Here is a 20410-nt window from a genome sequence, read left to right as displayed (position 1 = left end):
GATATAGTGCTGTGATGGTCTTGAACAACCCGTTTGGAATATTACCACCCAACTCGCCAGCATGAGAACTACACTTTCCACTGACAACCCGAGGATCTGGATGAACGGCCTAACAAGTCAAGCAATACAACATCACTGGTGTAGTCATTGATAGCCCGAGGTTGAATCACAGTATGGATGTCTAGCCGAGAGAATCAGATGTCAATCTTATCTTGACAGCACTGAACAGACCTAAAGCCGGCCCAAACCACTAACCAAGTGCCCGTCTTTAGCTACACTAGGAGTGAAACGGGGGCGGGGGTAATTCCGTCGTCGGTTGGGGCGCGGAAAGGCCCAGCCCGGTTATCGGCATAACCCCCCGATTAGTTACGTACCACGCTGGTAAACTGAAATAAAAGCATCACTAGGAGGCGTCCCTGCGCGATACACTTGCCTGTTCCAACCAGCATATTATTCCTTCAGGAGCGACTAATAACAGGGCCTGCACTCGGTTGCAGGCAGCTACTGCAGCTCAGACCAGAAGGATTCAGTCCAGTGCAGTTGAGTTAGAAGCAAAAATCAACTGACCTACAATACTACCAAGTGGACATCCTACCGCTGCGCCGCCTTGTCAGCGCGTGGAGTCCTGACGGTCAGGGTTCGGCCCCACCGTCATCATATGAGGCAGACGGGCCGATGTAGCGCGCCCCTCCTCCAGGAGGATGCGTTGGTTTAGCTCGAGACCCCGCGGGAATGGCGCCTTCCTCCCGCGGTTAATGCAGCCGTTGGGCACGGCCGCGACGCCCTTTCCCAAGATGTGCAAGTGCGGTGCCGCTGGCCGGCCGCACGAAGAATGACCGAGTCCCATCTGCTAGAACCATTCGCAAGTGGTGTTCGCCGGTATTGGGCAAAGGAAAGAAAAATAATTCGTGGTGTGCTTGTTTGCGAGGCAAGCCATCGTCAGCGTCCACGCTGGCTTTGGTCGCATACGCACATTTTCGAGCAGAATCGGGTATCACACAATGTGCAAAACCCACATGTGCCACAGCCACAGCGTGAGTGATTGTAGTTAGAATAGTATTTTTTTTTTTTTTTTTGGAAATCCCTAACGGCCATGGCATTGATTTATAGACATTGAAGGTGCGTGCCAACGGCTAGACGTTGATTGAGTCCGCGCCTATAAGTCTGTATTACTTCCATTGACTATGGCCTCTTTCGCCGGATCCGAATCTGGACATCTGTGTGTGGCACAACGACGTTGACCAGAGACATGCTTTTGCGGGCATCACCCAGGACCTCCACGTCGTAGTTCAGAATAATGTAAGCCAAAGCTTGCTTCAACGTCTGTGCGGCGTACCATCGTGCCGTACAAGCATGCTTGCCGTACCCCCAGGCAAGGAAAGATTGGCTTGGAACTGTCGACGACGCCGCTGCCCGCTCCAGTATTGCTTCATCGTTGCTATTCCCCCGGGTCTGGTTGGCTTCGAACCTTCTCGAAAAGCGGAATGCATCAAACTCCAGCGGCCTCTCATGGAACGTGAAGTCGGGGTCCCTGTGCATGGGTTGAGAGGGAAAAACAACTCGGACCCCCCTAGGAAGTTTCAGACCGTCGTCGAGGCCGAGGTCCAGCTCTTCGGCAACGACATCGCGAGCCACGCTGACGATGCTGATGGCAGATAGTCGCATTGACTCACGCAGAGTCGAGTCCAGCCGGTGGAGGCGGTCGATGGTGTCCTTGGACCCCAGTGCGTTAGTTGCCTTGGGGAACTCCGATTGCTCGGTCATTTTCATGATCTCCTCTTGTAGGCCTGCGAGAAATTCGTCTTTGGAAGGGCTTCTATACAGATCCTGGATGCAATGCGATAACACGTATACCATACCCATGACGGACATGGTGACAAGCGCGAGGAGACGTAGAGCAATTCTCCGAGGTTTCATCTGCTCCGGGCCGGCTTTGGCACATCTCTCTATCATCCATTGCAAGAAGTCGTCCTAAATAAAGTTCATGTTAGCAAAAGTCCGAACAATAAAAGAGATACGACGGAGTTGCATACTGGTATCTTCTGAGCGACGCCTGTTTTTCTGCTCTCCCAGACGCGAATTCTCTCTTCAATCACCGGAACGAGCAATTTCAGGCAGCGTGACTGGTTATATTTTGCCGGCGAGGCGAGCAGAGGAGCAATCCACGGCCTCAAAGACGGCGGCAAACAGTTGATCATGGCCGTCCCCATCACCACAGCGTCGGCGTACCGCGCCGTCGCGTTCAAGAGACGTTCGTTCTGACACAGGGTCTCACCGACCAGAACCCGCAGCGCCGCGCGGGAGATGACTTTGCCGCACGCGTCCCAGTTGTTCAATGTAACCCAGTCGGACTTTCCGTCGGCGCCACTGTCAGGATCCTGCCAATACGCGCGGAATGCCCTGTCCAGTTCCTCAGCCGCGGGGGCCGCCAAGTTGCCGACCTGCTTGGGTGCCAAGTTCTTGCGTACAACATCGAAGTGGATGGCGTTGTTGTACACATCGCGGTCTGCGATCATGTAAGGGAGCTGGATGGTTTCATGCTGAGCGCGGTGCGCGGCGAGCTCGTTGTCAGGACGGTTGAGTAGATGCAGCAATGACGGGGGGAGGACGACGACGGCACTCCCGGTCCATATTGTGGGCAAAGCGAAAGGCCGATTGTTGCCTTTGCAAAATTGCTGATATCCGTCTGCCGTATTCTGCGCTGTCTTGAGTATTGAGCCAAAGACAGCTCTCGGCCATGGCAGGACACCTCGGTGGCGCAGCCCTACAACGTCTAAGCTACTCCAAAACTTGGAGTGGGCTTTATTGATTGGGAATGGCGCAAGGAGATATGCGACGGCTATAACCAGGCCGACGGAAGAGGCAAAGGCAAGCAAATGGATACTAAATTGAGAAAACATTGTGGGCGTTGGTAGAGCTTTCATCTTTGATTACAATTTCAGGCCTGAAAGTCTCCAGATCATATGGAAAATACACCAAAGACTATCTTTAATTCTACTATGCTCTGCGCTGTGGCGCAAGGGCGACATCGTGCCATGGTAAATTCCCCAATGCATGACGGGTCGCCGGGCGCCGTCATAGTCAGTCGTGCTCGGAAGCGATCATCTCTCTGGCCCCGGGACAGCTCACAAGCATCCACTTCAGTGGGTTAATATGCTGCACGCGCTTCAATGAGATGTCACCCTCGTCTTGGTCTCATTTTTGGGCCAACAGCTGTCAAATGTTGCTCTTGGAACGAAGCTGGTCCCCAGTTTGGACTAGCTATGAGCAACACTTCAGCCGAGAGCCGATGAAAGTCGGAACAGAATTAGTCAATCATTTCTCATCAGTCGTCTCCAGCCCCAACATGCAGCTATCTGTGAGAACCTGCCTGACCAGGTTTCATTCTGGCCGCTACGCTTTAGATTACATGTAACACCGAAGGAACCTAATCCATGTCAAGTCAGTCCTTGCTTTATTGTGGATGTTTGGGAACTGTTGGAAGGCACATTCACCGTCAGCCACCAGCGGCGCGAGACTCTGCATATGCACTGCAGTGCAACCCTCTTTTTCAGCCTTCAAAGGCTTAGTTGCGCCACTTGGTGTGTCCTCACGGGTACACTAAATGCAAGCGGACACGGGATTGGTCAACCCATACTGTTTCATTGCATAGCAGCATTCAAATCCTAAGCGGAGCACCGAGACACATCCCTCAGCGTCAACCGGCGGCTAATCTGGCGGCCAGACTTGAGCCAGCTATACGAACTAATGCATCCACTACTGCCATCAGATACTAGTGCAGTTGAAGAATCCTTCGGACCTTAAGTTGGTTTTGGATGGTCAACATCCTTCGGCCCTTGAATTTGTGGGGCTCTGAAGACCAGACTACGGTAGACTTGTGGATGTCTGGCAAGAAACGACTGTTGGTGCGTATTTCCAGCCGAGACCCACATATTAATGTACAGGTGAGGTGCAAGATAAGCGACAAGGCAACGTTCCTTCGCTCCTACGGAGTAACATTTCATCCTGAATTAATTGTTCCCGTCGAAATCGGGAAAGCAAGCCGGCTGTTGGTGACCTGTCGCGCAGGCAGACGTCAAAGTGAAGTCTCTTAGCCCTGCATTTAGGATCAGACCAGTAGTCTGAACTAATCAACCTTGCCAGCAGTAACTCTCCTCCGGGATCAAAAGTCCCTAGGTGCATATTGGAACGGCAGGAATCCACAGTGTGCTTTCCGATGGGGCAGAGCGCCAATACCCCGGATGGCAATGTGGGTCAGTCGATGGGGGCTGAAACTTCCTACCTCGATAGATGCATTTTCCAAAGACGTCAGCGGATGTTTGAAGCTGGACTGTCGCTTCACCATTGCCCGTAGCCGTTCACTGGCATTTGATCTAGTTCTCCAAATAGTAAACAAGCCGAATTACCCTGCGACCGTTGGTGTGCCTCAGAATAAGTGCTCTCCAACAGTGGAAATACAGCTTGATTTCTTCGCCGTTTTGCTGTCTACCAAGAATCATCATCACCTGCCAAGTCGAAACCTACCTGGCTGGGCACGGGCGAAGCCATTCGCTAAATACAGCTCATGATAAGCCGGTTCCAGAATACCCCAGCTGGCAGACAATGGTACCTCGCAGTCTCGTACAAAACGTCTCATTTTCCTTGCACTACCCTTGGACCGCGAAACTTCACACCGCCGTCACTCATTTGGGACATACGGGTCTCAAGAACAGTACCAATCAATTCGTGTCAGTGCCTCGCTTCTTGTGTCCACACACACGCACACACGCAACCACGCCCGCACAAGAAGATAGACGAAGAGAGAAGCATACACGACACCAGCCCACCATGGACGCCGCACTGGATCAAGTAAAACAACTGGCGAGCAACATTGACGCCTCGGCGCGTCAGAAGTTGACTCTCGAGCTGATGAAAGTGATTCATTCTCTGGAGACACCGGATGACATGCTTCAGCGCATCGGATCTCTGGTCAGTGAAAGAAGACGGTGCCTTGTCTGAGGTAGCCGAGGGACATGACTGATATTTATGGTGCCTACGCAGCATTTTCAAACGGCCGCAGTCATCCTAGGCTATGATCTGAGCGTCTTCCGCAATCTGTGCAAGTCTGAATCCTCGAATGTGGAGGAGCTCGCTCGGGAAAGCGGAGCCGAGCCAGCATTGCTAGGTGAGCTTTAGACTTCATACACCCCCTCCCTCCTTCCCACCCTTTTTCGTGGCGTTTGCTAATACTATGGTGTAGGCCGCATTTTGCGCTACCTCGCTTCGGTTGGTCTCGTTGATGAGGTGTCAAAGGATGTCTTTGCAGCAAACCATGCCACCAGGACCTTGTCAGAAGAGGTCAGCGAGGCAGGATTAAAGCATTAGTAGGCGATCCGCACCCCATTCGCATGAGCTTGCTCGTAACTGACGGGTTAAATGCCAGCTTCTACACTTGCAGCCCCATACACCAGAGCCTGCCCGAACACCTCAAGAGCACGGGCTACAAGAGCCCCGAAGACGAGACCAACACCGCTTTCAACAAGGCCTTCGGCACTGACAAGCATGTGTTCTTCTGGTTTGGCGGCCAGGCAGAGAGGCTCAAGTATTTCAACGACTACATGGCACTCCGGCGGACGCCGGACGTGTCGTGGCTGTCAGTGTACCCCGTCATAGAGGAGGCCAAGGGAGTGACAGCCGACCGCGCCGTGTTCGTCAATGTGGGCGGTGGGATCGGGCACCAGTGTGCAGAGTTCAAGCGGGCCCACCCAGGTATCCCCGGGCGCGTCGTGCTCCAGGATCTCCAGCACTCCATCGATGCTGCTCTGCCTACTCCGGGGGTAGAGAACACCGTGCACAACTTCTTTGAGAAGCAACCCGTCGAAGGTATGAGCCCGGACTGGTCGCTGCTAACACCCCCCTCTCTTGTCCGGTGCTGACTGTCCTGCCTCTAGGAGCCAAGTTCTACTTCCTGCGCGGAGTCTTCCACAACCACCCGACGCACAAGGTGCAATTGCTCCTCTCAAACATCAAGGCGGTCATGGCTCCGGACTCGGTCATCCTGATCGACGAGATTGTGACACCGGAGGTGGGTGTCAACCACGACGCAATGGCTCACGACCTGACCATGATGGCAACCTTTGCCGGTGCTGAACGGTCCGAGGCTCAGTGGCGCGACATTTTGGATGCCGTTGGCCTGAAGCTTGTCAAGACTTACGTGTATAACCCGTCTGGATACGAGACCGTCTTGGATGTTCGAGCTGCTTAGAATAGTGTGTATGAGGGATGTGAAAGGACTCTAACAAGAAAGATGATAGTTCAACCAGCAACACACAGCTTGGGGCGTCGCCATATAGAGAAATGTATTTTGATTGTCTGCCAAGTCACCAAGTAGGACAGTTTGAGGACATTTATACTTGTTGTCTGCCTTAGCGGGCAACTTGATTCGTAGCGTCCTGAGGCGATCTCACTCCTGCTACACTGTTTCTCGGTTTCATGTATGCTAGAGCCCATCCAGTAAAGACCTCGAAGGGGGCTCGACACAGAGCAGCCTTCGGGCCAAATAGTTGTCTCCGGCCAGCTTCCGCATCAGTACAAGGAGCGAACCCGCCAGCATCAGCAGCTGTGTGTTATCGAAGCATGTGCACATTTACACGAACCTCGTTAATTCAATGTTGTGGAATTTCCGATGAGGTTGAGGAGTGCGGGGGAGGAAGAGAGGGGACGTGTAGGAAGGATTATCAACACATTAATTGAACAGCCGGAAGGAACATTGCCGCCCGCGCCACACTTAAACTGATCCTTCGGCGGAGGAAGTTGGGCTAGGGCTTAGCCGTTGGCATCGCTTTGGCAAGTGCATCCGTAGTAATGCGTTGAGAAGGATCCTGGGATGGGACGTACCCTGGTAAAATGACATTCACGATACTACGTGGTCCGATATTTTTAGCGCAAGAGGAAACATGATCTGGAACTTGAGGGTGCTTTGCGATGACACCAATACGCGAACCATCGATGGAAAAATATGGGTACGAGAATGAGACTATTGAGTGGGCACATGCATGGGTACATGTAGGTGTCGGTAATATTTCTAAAGTGGATTTTACATGTCTTGTGCCTGTGGACCTCCGAGCTGGATGTCCCTTGTACTGTATGGCCTTGAATGGTGTGTACTAAGACCCTCCCCCTGTATCGGCTACGTAGAAACAATAGAAAAAGAAACAGTCTAGAACAGGCGTAAAAATACATGTCAAATCATTAATCATACCCCTCTGTCCCGTAGGGCTTCCCTCAACTTCGGAGCAAATCCGCTGACATGGTCAGGGCCGAGCATGGTGTAGTGTGCGCCCCCAACCTGGGTAAACGTCGGGGCAGACCGTGAGAAGTCCGCCCACTTGGCCAGATGGTCCCGGAGCCATTCCTCGCGCGATGCCGCCACCACCTTCAGGGGCTCGGCGTGGAAGACGTGGATGGAGTCCACCACCCCAGAAGGCTCGTATTCGACTGCCATAGACTGTAGCCCGTACGCGACATCGGCCCAGCGCGTCAGCTCCCACTCGCTGAGCCCAAGCTCGCTCATCCGCTGTGCATCTGAAATGCCGAGGACGCGGGACAGAGCCGTTTCGCGCCCCAGTGCGCTAAATCCTTCGCCCCTCGGTTCACCGTCGGCGCCATGGGTGCCGGGGGGTGATTCATGATGTTCCTGTTGAAGGGTCTCATGGGAATCCTCGGTCGTCAGGCCGAGGAAGTAGGCCAGGTGGAGGAGGCACATGTTCCAGTTCAGCTGCCTCATGCGCATCTTGATGTTGGGCGGCAGGTTGAAGCTGCCCAGGAACCTGACCTCCTGGCCGTGCTCGCCGTCCAGCCGCTTGGCGATCTCGAACGCCAGCATGGCGCCGTAGCTGTACCCTGCAATCGCATACGGGCCCTCGGGCTGCACCCGCCTGACGGCCGCCACGTACGTGCTCACGGTCTCCTCGATGTCCCCGAAGCGTGTCTCGCCGGGCTCGAACCCGCGGGCGCGCAGCGCGTACAGTGGCCGGTCGTCGTCGCTCAGGTGCTGGGCGAGGCCGACGAAGACAAGCACCTCGCCCACGCCGGGGTGCACCAGCCATAATGGCGTCTTGGTGCCGCTGGTTCGGAAGGCAACGACGGGGTCGTACTTGTGATCTGCTTCGCCGCCGTCATGATTGCCCTTGCTGTGGCCGTTGACTCCCGTTGAATTTGGCTCCTGTCTCTCGTTGACAATAGATGCCTCGTGAGTGTCGCCATTCGTGGAACGCATTCGTGATATTGAAGCAGCCAGTAGCCGAGCTGTAGGGTTCTTCATGATCATGATGATGGGTATGAAAAGCCCTAATCGAGCATCAATTGCGTGCTTGAGGCGGACAACATCCATCGAGGTGTAGCCAAGCTCCCACAAAGAGGTGTCGGCCTGGAATATGGTCTGGCCAATGCCGTCACTGGTGCTGACGCTCTTGAAATCTTCGATGAGGGCCATTTCTTCCACTGTCGCTGCAGTCGTTGTTGTGTCTTGGTCCCCTCCGTGGTAAATATCAGTACGACGGTGTAGCTTAAAGTCATCCACGAGACTGCGCCACCGTTTGACGTCGGCCGAAAATGCGCCATCCTCAAACAAGGACTGCATCTTGGCTCGAGAAATCTTGCCAAGAGTTGTTGTGGGCAGAAGACGCAACGATTCTGGGCCCAACATGAATATGACAGGCCGCGAAGCTGTGACCATCATACAAGCTTGGACGAGCCGGTTCTCGATTTCGCACATGTCTCCATCCGTTAACGTGTGTCCATGAACTTGTCGACATGCGACCGTGACTTGCTCTGTCTTGTCTGCCCTGGATGGGAACACAATGAGACGGTCCATGTGGCAGCCCTGGATGGCTTGCTCGAGAGTTGACTGAAGGTCTCCAATCGGGACTTTTACCCCCTGGATATTGACAACTTCCTTGACTCGCCCAACAAGGCACAGGCTGCCATCCGAGTCCAAGATAGCCCGATCGCCTGTGCGGAACCAGCCATCCGGGGTGAATGCATCAGCAGTCGCGGCCTGATTTCGGTAATATTCTTTGAAGACCATATCACCGCGCACCTCCAGGTCTCCCGGCTGGTTTGGCTGAGCGAGCACGGCGTCGAAAGCACTCGATTCTGGTTGCCCATCTCTCCTGCTCAGTCCAACGGTCACGCGCATCTCCATGCCATTGATGCACTTCCCCAGGGACGCGACCTTGTACCGGTTGGCGAGGTCGTAATCGGGGCATCTGACGTTGTAGATCGAGCCCGCGCATGTTTCAGTCATTCCAAAACCCGGCGCGATGACACCCCGTCGGGCGCCGTACTTTTCCAAGAGCGATGAAGCAGCAACACATGTTTCGATGTCGTTGGCTTCGCCGCCTGAAACCAGGAACGTGAGGTTCGATAAGTCCCAAGAGGGTGAGTTTGTCTTCGCCACCGCCGCCGCCGCCGAAACGAGGCTCGCCAGAAAGAAATTAGGCGCAAATGAGCGTGACACACGGTGGCGGCTCAAGAGGTCCAGGAAGTGTGTTGGCGCCGACACGATATCGGCGGCTTGCACATGGATCTGGTCCTCGTTGACCCACAGGGCATGCAGGTGGATCTCGACAAAGGCACCGACGTGATCTAGCCCTATCCAGTTCAAGAATGGCCGGCCGGCTGGGAGTGCGCGTGCACCCGTCTTTCCAAACACCGACGCCAACACATGACGATGGGTCAAAACAACCGCTTTGGCATTTCCCGTGCTGCCTGATGTCAGCATCAGCATGGCCGGCGTCTCGCTTCGGCTGCCCCCGTTTGAATCGTTGGTGGTCTGGCCTCCATGATCCTGGACGTTCTCTTGCGCATTGGTGACTTCGAAATTTGTTGTGATAGATTCTATTGTGTGGAGCTGGAATGTGTGGTCGGTTTCTTCGAACAACGGCAGGCATTCAGCCCGTGTAACACATAGAGGGGATTCCAAAAGACTTGACAGCCCCTGGACATGCTTCCGCCGATGTTCGTCAACGTTGCTGAAAGGTGTAGACAGGACTGGTACAGCGTTCGCAAAGATGGTAGACCAAAACCACAGGATAATATCCCAGTGGTCCTGCAAGTGGAGAAGCACAGGACGTCCCTCCTGGAAGGATGCGACAGATGACAGAATCCTGCTGTTTTCTTGAGCCAGACGATATAAGTCGCTGTATGTCACGCTTGATGGGTTCGAGCGATTGCCCAGGGGGTAGAATGTGAGCGAGCGTGATGTCTGCGACTCTGCTCTTCTTTTCAGAAGATCCTGAAGGCAAGTGACCGCCTCGATCGAGCTGCCTTGGTCGGCCATCTCATAGGCTATTGCTGATTTTCTCTTTCTTTTTTCGCTCCTGTGTGTTTCTGGGGTCTTGAAATGGTGATGGTCTGTGTTGTCGTGCAGTTCACTGCTGGTGCTAACTTGTTCCATCTAGTTGCCATGGAAAGTCTCAAAGGATTTCCACCGGAGTACAGTCCTTTTCAAGGTTTTCTCGCACCCCCCCCTCCATCTACCTGCTTACACTTTCCTTACTTCGATTCCTACCACACTCCACTTTCCTTACTTAGATGCCTACCATGCTCTGGCCCGGGGATCTAAATTTGTACACATCATCCGCTCACCGTTTCCTGTTTCGGATTAGCCTGCCCGCGCCCCTATCGGAGACCATTCAGGGTCGATTGATTCGCCGACATCCACACCAACACCGGAAGGAATACATAGTTCAGGAATTTCCAGGGATCAATGAATGTCAAATTCCGGCCGTTCACTCCATGCCCAGAACATAGATGGTCTCCGAGTACATTCATACCATCCTCCTGGGCCCTTGGCGCATACTCAAACTGTGTTGGCTGGGTCACGTATTGCAATACGACGTTTGGTTGGTATAGTGGTTGATTATTGTTAACTATAAAAGGAAGGAAGGCAAAAGGCCTAACTATGTTAATTATTTTATATGCAGCGTTAAGGCTGCTGCCTGCCAGGCATCCTGATAGGTTAAAGCTACCTAGTCCTAAATAGTCCTCTATATAAATAACACTTATTATTCCTATATTAGCAATCTTTGTTTTATAGATATATACCTCTTTTAAAAAGTATAAAAGAAAGGAAGGTATTAATTTAAATTAAACTTAAGGTTAAGAGGTAATTAATTAATTGCATATGTAAGTTAAATTATAAGTACGTTATTATTTCGCTATGCTATATTATTATAAAAGGTAAGTATATAAAAAGGCTTAGGTTATTATTAAGAGGTTAAAGGTTAATTAGTTTATTAAAGTATGTAATTAATAAAAAGAGGTTAATTAAGTATATATATATATTAAAATGTTTTAATTATATAAAGTTAAAAAGCTTAAAAGGTTATAATTATTATATAAACGTTTTATTTATAATACATTTAATAAATTTATGCTTTTATTGCTTATAGTGCTTAAGTTAAATAAGAATTAAATCAAACCTTTGGATTGCTAATGTAATTATTTAATCTTTAAATAATTAAAATTTCCCGTTTTAGCTTAGCCTAAGCTTTGCCATATTTAATGCTATTTATTAAATAAAGAAATTAAGGAGTATAATTAAAAAATAAGTTAAAATAAAGGTTAATAAATTATAAGGATTAATAAATAAAGTATTTAAATAAAGGGAAAGTAGGGTATAGGATAAAGAATATTAATTAAGTTAATAAATAGCAATACTTTTAATTTTAGTATATAGGTATTAAATTATAAAATTTAACTAAAAACGCTTATTAAATATAAGCTAATAACTTAAGTGCTTATAAAATAATAATAATCCTTATTACTTAAACTCTTAATGCATAAATATTATTATAAAAATTTTAAATATAAGGTTTGCCCTTAAAAGAAATGTAATTTAAAGTTAGCTAATTGCATTACATTATAAGGTAATTTATAGGTAATTAATAAATATAAATTAAACTTTTGCATTTTTACTATGTATTGCCTTTAATTAGAAAAGTTATTTTATTATCTTTTATTAAAAACTTTTAATAATCTTTTATCTTTGCAATTACATAATATATATACTTAAGTTAATTGCGCTAGTATTAATATAATAACCTTATAATATATAATATAATGGTAATATTTAAAGTTATATTAGCGTGATTTGCTAATAAGTTATTAAACTATGCTTTAGTAATTTAGGTTTAAGCCTTAATATATTATAGTTTTCTTAACTTTTTGCTATATTTAAATAATTACCTTATCTTCTTAATTGTAATTTATATAGCCCTATATCTTAATTATAATATTATTTATACTTATAAAGCGTTAAAGAGTGCTATTAAGGGTACTCTTTATAAAGATGTTAGTTAAGTTACAGTTCTTAGTAATTTAATAAATTTTAAAGATTTTATGCTTTTTATATAATTATTAAAGAGCTATAATATTAATTATAAGGCGCTTCTTTTTTATTATGCTAAGCTTAATTAAGCACTTATATAAAAAGTATAAATTAATGCATACCATAAGAAGAATTATTGCAATATTTAAATATATAGTAATTTAACGTAAAGTAGCCATTAACATTATAGCTATATTAAAGCTATTAACCATACTATAAATCTTTAAAGCCAAAATGCTTTAAGTTACTCTTTAGCACTTTATTAAGAATTAATAAATAATGTTGCTTTTAATATTTTATTTAAAAGCCTATTAAGTTTATATCTTATTTATAAGTACAATAATAAAGCTAATTTATAAGCTAAGGTCCTTATTATTAGCAAATAAGCTATTAATAAAGATTATTAGTTTAGCTTGAAATAGATTTAAAGGTATATATTAAAGTCTATGCTTTAGGTTATTAGCTTATTATTATAGCTAGTGATTTAGCTTATTGCAGTCCTTATAAAAAGGCTTTTAAATTTAAGTTGCTATTAATAAGTTAAATATTGCCTTAAGTTAATAAATAAAAGCAAGATATACTTTTTATATATATTGCTTTATATATTATTAAGCATAATTATTAGCCTTGCCGTTAATAAGCATAATCTTCTTATTTTAATTCTTTTAATGAAAATATAAAGTACCTTTATTAAAGATATTTATAGTTATGCCATTAAAGATAAGTAACTTATTAAGGGTAAGTATTTCTTTTAGCTTATATTAAATATTTACCTTTTTAATCTTTTGTTTTTTTAACTTTAAGAATGCTAGAATATTAAGGAATAAAGTATTATTAATTTGCATAACAATAATAATAAAAACATTCTTTCCTTAATTTATAATTAAAAAGCATAGATTATATATTAAGATAATTATATTTAAATTATTATAATAAAACTTATAATAGGTTGCCTATTAATATATATTAAATTTAATAATGCTATAAAGCGGTTTAATAACTTATATAATGGTTTTAAGAAGGTATTTATCTTAAATCTTAAGGGGTAAGTAATATAAAATAGATTGCTTAAGCTTAAACTTTAATTAAGGATATGCTTAAGTAATATTTTAAAGCTTTAATTAAAAGCCTTATATTAAAAGGAATAAAGCTAAAGTAATTAAAAGCCTTTAGCTAGCTTTTTAAATAGTTAAAAATTATATAAGGATATTATGCTTATCCTTATTACTATATTTAATAATAATAAGCTATAATTTCTTATATAGCTTTTTAATTTTACCCTTAATTTTATAAATAATATATAACTTAAAGAACTAAATACTTTTATATATTTTAAGATTAAAGCATTTAAAGTAAAAGACATTATTATTAATTAACTTTATAATTTCCTTATAATTAAACTCCTTAAATAAGTTATCTAGGGTATTAATTATATTATTATATTAAAGTTTTAAAGAAAGATTATAATTTTTAACCTTTTGTTAAGTAAGATATATTTCTTTTGGCTTATTCTTTAATCCCTTAAGCTATTTATATTATTAAGGTTATAATAATTTTAATATTACTAGGATTGAATTTAGTTTAAATTAAATAGGCTTATTAAGAGCATTATTTAGGTTAAAAACTAGCTAAATATTATCTTTGCCATTCTTATTCTAATAATATAGCTAAATTAATATTAATTAAAAGATTATTAAGCTGTTTAAAAGGTTTAATATAAGGTTATATTTATTAATATTAAGCAACTTATATAGTTCTTGCTAATTATGCTTTTTTCGCTATATTTATATATTACTTTATAATAAAAGACCTAATACTTTTATAATATTTAGGCTGTTATGAATATTTAAAGCTATGTTAATTTATTATTTAATATAAGCCTTGTATAGCTTTCTTATAGCTTTTTAAATAGCCGCTACTTTTTTAAGAGTTAAGGGAGTTAATATAAAGTCTTTTATAAATCTTAAATATGCATTAAAAATAAGGAATATTAAAATAATGCTATTAAAGCTAATTATATTATTTATTGCCTTAATAGCTATTTATAAAATAGCTTCCTTAATATAAGTCCTTAAGAATTTAGCATAAAGGATATTAAAAGCTCTTTAAAGCGAAGCATAATATCTTTTAACCTTACTAATAAATTAATATACCTTTATTAGCACTTACTTATAAGTAATGCCCATAATTTATATAGTGCTTTGGAATTCTGCTAAGATAAAGTTAGTTTTAGCATTATAAATAATATAGTTAAGAGGTCCTAAATAGGTATTTATTTAGCATTATTAAATAACCTCCTATATATTCTTTATAAAAAAAGAAATAAGAAATTGCTTAGCTTAAAAAGAGGTTGCTAAATTAATAACTTATAAAATAAGCAAACTAAGCAAATATATAATATTTATAATAATCTTATAATTAAAGTTAATATTATTTTAAAGGTTAAACTTAAAATATTATAATGTTATGGAATAAAGTTAATAATAATAATAAAACTTAAAAATTACTTTTAAGATAAAAGGATTAATATTGCTATAATTAATATTAATAAAAAGGCATAAAAGATAATTAATTAAAGGGTGTTTAAATTTATAATAAAGTTGCTAAAGCTTTATTTTTATTAAGAATATTGCTAGTATATTATTACTTCCTATATTAAGGAAAATCCATAAGTATTCTTACTTTTAGGTAATTAGGAAAGTTTTCTTTAAGTAATTATCTTTTTATTAAACTACCTTATTAATAATATTTTAAAGAAAGAAAAAGTTTTTATTTATATTTTAAATATAAAGAAGAAAGGGAGTAGGCTTATTTATAATATAAAATATTAATAATCCTATTAAAGTATTAACTTATATTATATTAAGTAACTTAATAAATAAGCCTAGGCTAAATTATATTTATACTTTGCCGGCTTATATAATATTTAAGTATATGGAAAATACTTAATATTATAAAGCTTGGAATTGCTTATATTTAACTATTAAGAATGTTGCTATACTTATATTTAATATAATGCCTTAATATTATTAATAAGAGTATTAATCTTAAATAATAAATATTTTTATTATTAAGCAATCTTTTAAGTTAATATAAATATTAAAGCTATTTATATCATTAAAAAAGTTATAAAGGAAGGCTTAGTTTATTAAAAAGGTATAATAAGTACGCTCCTTTTTACTATTATTAATAGCTAAAGTTATTATAATGCTAATAGCTTTAAAGTTAAAATCTTTAAAGCTAATAAGAAATATATTAAACTTATTATTATTAACTTATTATTTAATATCCTTATATATATAAATATATATAGCTTTAATATACTATTAATCTTTAAGTAAGTAATTTATTAATTAATATCCCTCTTTATAATATATAAAATATTTTTTCTTTCTATATTATATATTACCATTATTACCTTTATTAAGCCAATATCCGCTATTATAGCCACTTCTATAAGGTCTTTTATTATAGCCGTTACCTTTAAACTAATAGGGCTGGCTTGGGCGGAAGTTAAATTAAAAGTCATTACCTTTAAAAAAAAATTAAGGATATTTTAAGCATTAATTATTATTATTATATTACTTATTAAAATAATATTACTTTTTAGTATTTATAGTAATTAAATTATTATTATTTTAGTTATTATAATTATTAATATAGCCTTATTTATAAGCTTATTAATTATTTTTTATAACTATATATTATAATATAGGGTTTTAAGCTTTTAATGCCTTAATATATTATTATAAGATAAAATAAAATTACTTAATATTTATTAACATTATTAAGATAGCATAATGGAATTTAGGAATGCCTTATATTACTTACAGAATTATATTTCATAAAGGGCCATCCCTATAAATAATATACTTAAGTACTTTATAATAAAGCTATATTTTATTAATAAGCATTTAAAGAATATTTGCATAATTCTTATTTAAGTTTCTTTATTAAAAAGTAGAAAAAGTTAATATATTTTAATTTATAAAATAATTATAATAATTATTATTTATATTAAAGCAATTTTTAAGTTTTTTATATGCTTAAGTAAATAAGTTTTCTTAATTAATAACTTAAATATAATATATCTTTATTAATTTTTTAAGTATATATAAAAAAGCTGCTTTAAATTATTAAGGCTAAATTTATAAGTTGCTATAGGCTTTATAAAAAAAAAGGATCTTATTATTAAGAATATTATATAGTTTTTTAATAAATATTTTATCTTTATAATAATATTTATTTAAGTTAATTATTATATTTAAGTTAAATAAAAAGTTCTTTATCTTTATTAAAGGTAAAAGGATATAATAATTATATACTATATAAAAGTTATTAGCTAAAGGAAGGTTGCTACCTTTTCTTAATGAATTAAAAGGTTTTAAAGGGCTATTATTACCTTTACTATTACCACTAAGTAAGCTAAGTAGTTTAGGTAATTTAAGATTAAGAGAATTATTATTAATAAATAATTCCTTATCTTTTATTAAAGTATAATTAAAATTAAAAATAACGTAAGTACTTAAATTATGATTTTAAATTTAATTAGTTTTAGATATAATACAGTATTTTTGCTTTTAATTTATTAGCTATTTAGGATAGTTTAGTGCTTTAAGGATATATATAAGTTTTCTTAAAATATTTGCTTTTTAAATATAAATACCCTTAATTTAAAAAGTTTTCTTAATAATGCGCAACAAATCTTTATTAACTTGCATAAATATTAACTTAATTTAGCTATAAAAGTCCTTAATAAATACCTTATATGCCTTATTATTTAATATATATGCCATAGCTTAAATTTAGCCTTAAATATAGGTATTTAAGTATTATTTGCTATTAAGAAATCCCAAGGGATTTATTTATACTAAGGGATTAAGTATTTTAATAATGCTTTTAAGTATAAAAGTATAGTTCATTATAATTAATATTAATAAACCATTTTAGCTAATAGTATTGCTTATTATATTTACTATCTTATTATTTTAATAAAGTAATAATAAAGGTATATTTAATTTAAGAAAGAAAGTAATAAAAAGGGGAAATAAGTAATATTAAGGGAAAATAAAAAAGTTAAAGATTATTTTTATAACTTAGCTATTAAAAAGCAAATTAATTTCTTTCTTTATATTTATTTATATAATAGAATATAAGTAAATATATTATTAATAAAAATAGATATTAATTTAATTCTTTTAATTATAGCTATTAAATTTAAAAGTCATTATTAATATTGCTTAAGGCGTAATAAATATATATATATTAAGAGTAAGAGAGTTCGCTATAATTTCTTGCTATAATAACTACTTCTTTATATATTAAGTATTATTATTATTATAAACTGCGCTATGTAAATTTACAATATTAATAATGCTAATTAGCATAACCAAAAAATTATTTCTTTAGGCTTTGCTAATTTATAATTACCCTTGCAATTATTAATTAATATTAGCTAAGTTATATATTGCAATATAACGTTTAATTAATATAATAATTAATTATTATTAACTATGGAAGAAAGGAAGGCAAAAGGCTTAACTATGCTAGCTATTTTATATGCAGCGCTAGGGCTGCTGCCTGCCGGGCATCCTAACGAGTTAAAGCTGCCTAGTCCCAAACAGTCCTCCATACAAACGACACCCATTATTCCCACAAACTGAGCTATTTCCTGATTTTCCACACCCACCCTTATTCATTGAATCTACGCCGTATTCCCTTCGATTCGGCGCCTATCTTCACTTGCCAATTGCAACAACTTCCGGCTAAGCATAACGCATCATGGGCTCTATTCCCGAATCTGCATCTCGCATTGTGCACCTGACCAAGGTTCTCAGTCAAACTGTCGCCGATTTGGAACGTGTTCTAGCTGAACACGGGCAGCCCACGCCGTCTTTCGATGCAGACTCACCTACTCCATTCCCGACTGAGACAGATGATCTCCGCGACACTGCTCTCGATGCGGCTGCCGAGATCTATGATCTGCTCATGGAGCCCATGGCTTTGCTGTACAAAAAGACAGGAGTGAGTTATACCCATGGTAGATGGCGAATATCACGGATGATACCTTGGAAGACACAGGCCTTGCTGACCTGGTAAATCACCCTCCTTTTACTTTATAGCACAATAATATGATCTGCCTTCAGACCATCACCCGGTTCAAAATTGCGAGCATGATACCAGCGGATGGGAAAGTATCCTTCGCAGAAATTGCGGCGCAAATAGACGGGTTGAGTGAACAAATGGTTTGCCGCATGCTTCGACACGCCATGACCCTGCGCGTCTTCCGAGAGCCCACGCCTGGCATGGTCGCCCACACCCGTGCTTCAAAGGCTTTGACCCACCCCATCATGAACGCCTGGCTCCGAAACGGCTCTCACGAGATGTGGCCTGCTGCTGTCAAGGTATGTTGATGCGCATGCGTGCATACGCTGCATACGAGCCGAGAGCTCTAAGCTACCACACCCATCGTGCGCGACTCCCTGCCCGGTGCTCAATCGAAGCTTACAGTTCACTGAACAGATGCTGGATGCTCTTCAAAAATGGCCAGACTCATCGGAGCCATCACAGACGGTAGGTGCATAAGCTGCGAATGTATCCGTGCGTGTCCCTGGCTAACTCGCACAAAAGGGCTTCGCGTTGGCCAATGGTCAAGAGGCATCTGCGTTCGAGATCATCGGCAGTGATCCCGAGCGTGCTGCAAGGTTCGCCACCGCCATGAGCATCTACGCCACCAAACCTGAATACTCAGCGGCCTTTCTCACCGACCACTATGACTGGGCATCTCTGGGCCCAGGGCAGGTTGTTGCCGTGGGCGGCGCCAGCCATCTACAAGTTCTCATTGAACTGGCCCGACGCTTCGAAAACGTTGAAGTGACCGTCCAGGATGCGCCCCCCATCGTGTCGCAATTTGTTGACGCCGTACCGGCCGAACTCGAAGGTCGTCTTCGTTTGGCTGCCCACGATCTGTTCGCACCTCAAAGCGCGCATGGCGACATCTTGCTCTTGCGCTGGACGTTGCACCTATGGTCCAACGAGTACTGTAAAAAGATCCTCCGCGCGCAGATTCCCGCGTTAGGACCAAACACAAGGATGATCATCCAGGATTCTTGCATGCCTGAGCCCGGGACTGTGGCGCTGTGGCGGGAACAGGATTTAAGGTTTGTCCATATCCATTTTCCTGTTGCATTTCTGCCAACAAATCTTTGCATTCGACTGACTCTTAAACAGGGCAAGTGATATCCACATGGCAAATCTTTTCAATGGTCAGGAACGAACGGTGCAGGAGTGGAAAGACTTGTTGAAAGAGGCAGACCCAAGGTTTGTGGTTCAAAAGGTAGTCGAGCCCAAAGGGTCTGCTTTGGGCATTTTAGAAGTTGTCTGGCGTGAAACTGAGTAGACATTCACACCCGAGCCCCAACACTGACAAATTAAAATCGTCGAACAAAAACTACTCGTTGCTATGGAACATTGCTTTCAAATGCCGTGCTACTGCCCATGCTGTACTTTGTAAATGCAGGTTAATGAACCAGTGATCCACAGTCGGTGTCTCGTGCCACTCGACGGAAGTGATCGATTGTGAATCAAGTGCATGGGTATTATTCCGCCCAGCCCAAGTTTTTGCCAATGAGAGATATCTACAGCCGAGGATTGACCAAATCCATTTTCTTGGCATATCTTGGCGTCAGATATTGGCCATCAAGGTGTGCAACACGGTGTGCGGGCGCGGGTGGATATTCGTCAACGTTCTGGATTTAATGCAATCGCGGGTTGAACGGGGATTCTCGGCAATATCGTATGTAGGATCTGCAGGGCTTTACAAGAACGTATCAAGTAACCAACACTCTGTGGGTGTTTCTGTGGGCACTACGGAAGCCATGTGTGGGGTTCAGTTGGCTGTATGTGACAGTGTCGAAAGGGGGAAATGGACGTAACAGGTATTGATGAATGCGCACTGGTAGCCAAGTACACAACAGAAACCCAAGAATCGGAAGACTGACAAAAATCTCGATCTATGCGATGCGAAAACGGAGGAAG

General features: G+C 41.4%; 4 protein-coding genes across 4 annotated transcripts; 2 read left to right on the top strand and 2 right to left on the bottom strand.

Moving 5' to 3' along the window:
- Positions 1–1182: 1182 nt before the first annotated feature.
- INS49_004115 (uncharacterized protein) lies at positions 1183–2516 on the bottom strand (the record flags this gene model as incomplete). The annotated part of the gene is made up of 2 exons (XM_043164905.1): positions 1183–1971; positions 2034–2516. The coding sequence occupies 2 exons, from the start codon at positions 2514–2516 to the stop codon at positions 1183–1185; spliced, it is 1272 nt and encodes a 423-aa protein (XP_043018555.1).
- A 2311-nt stretch (positions 2517–4827) lies between these two features.
- On the top strand, positions 4828–6244 carry INS49_004114 (uncharacterized protein; the record flags this gene model as incomplete). Its single annotated transcript, XM_043164904.1, has 5 exons — positions 4828–4968; positions 5041–5164; positions 5240–5363; positions 5423–5862; positions 5931–6244. 5 exons carry the CDS (start codon positions 4828–4830, stop codon positions 6242–6244), a joined length of 1143 nt encoding a protein of 380 aa, XP_043018554.1.
- Positions 6245–7234: 990 nt separating this feature from the next.
- INS49_004113 (uncharacterized protein) lies at positions 7235–9849 on the bottom strand (the record flags this gene model as incomplete). Its single annotated transcript, XM_043164903.1, has 2 exons — positions 7235–9746; positions 9836–9849. The coding sequence occupies 2 exons, from the start codon at positions 9847–9849 to the stop codon at positions 7235–7237; spliced, it is 2526 nt and encodes an 841-aa protein (XP_043018553.1).
- An 8305-nt stretch (positions 9850–18154) lies between these two features.
- INS49_004112 (uncharacterized protein) lies at positions 18155–19772 on the top strand (the record flags this gene model as incomplete). The annotated part of the gene is made up of 5 exons (XM_043164902.1): positions 18155–18397; positions 18496–18777; positions 18896–18946; positions 19004–19533; positions 19604–19772. The coding sequence occupies 5 exons, from the start codon at positions 18155–18157 to the stop codon at positions 19770–19772; spliced, it is 1275 nt and encodes a 424-aa protein (XP_043018552.1).
- Positions 19773–20410: the final 638 nt, after the last annotated feature.

The sequence above is a fragment of the Diaporthe citri genome, assembly GCF_014595645.1.
Source record: "Diaporthe citri strain NFHF-8-4 chromosome Unknown scaffold_11, whole genome shotgun sequence".
Classification (NCBI taxonomy): Eukaryota; Fungi; Ascomycota; class Sordariomycetes; order Diaporthales; family Diaporthaceae; genus Diaporthe; species Diaporthe citri.
Note: the sequence above shows the minus strand (reverse complement) of the source record. Positions and strands in the feature narration are given on the sequence as shown.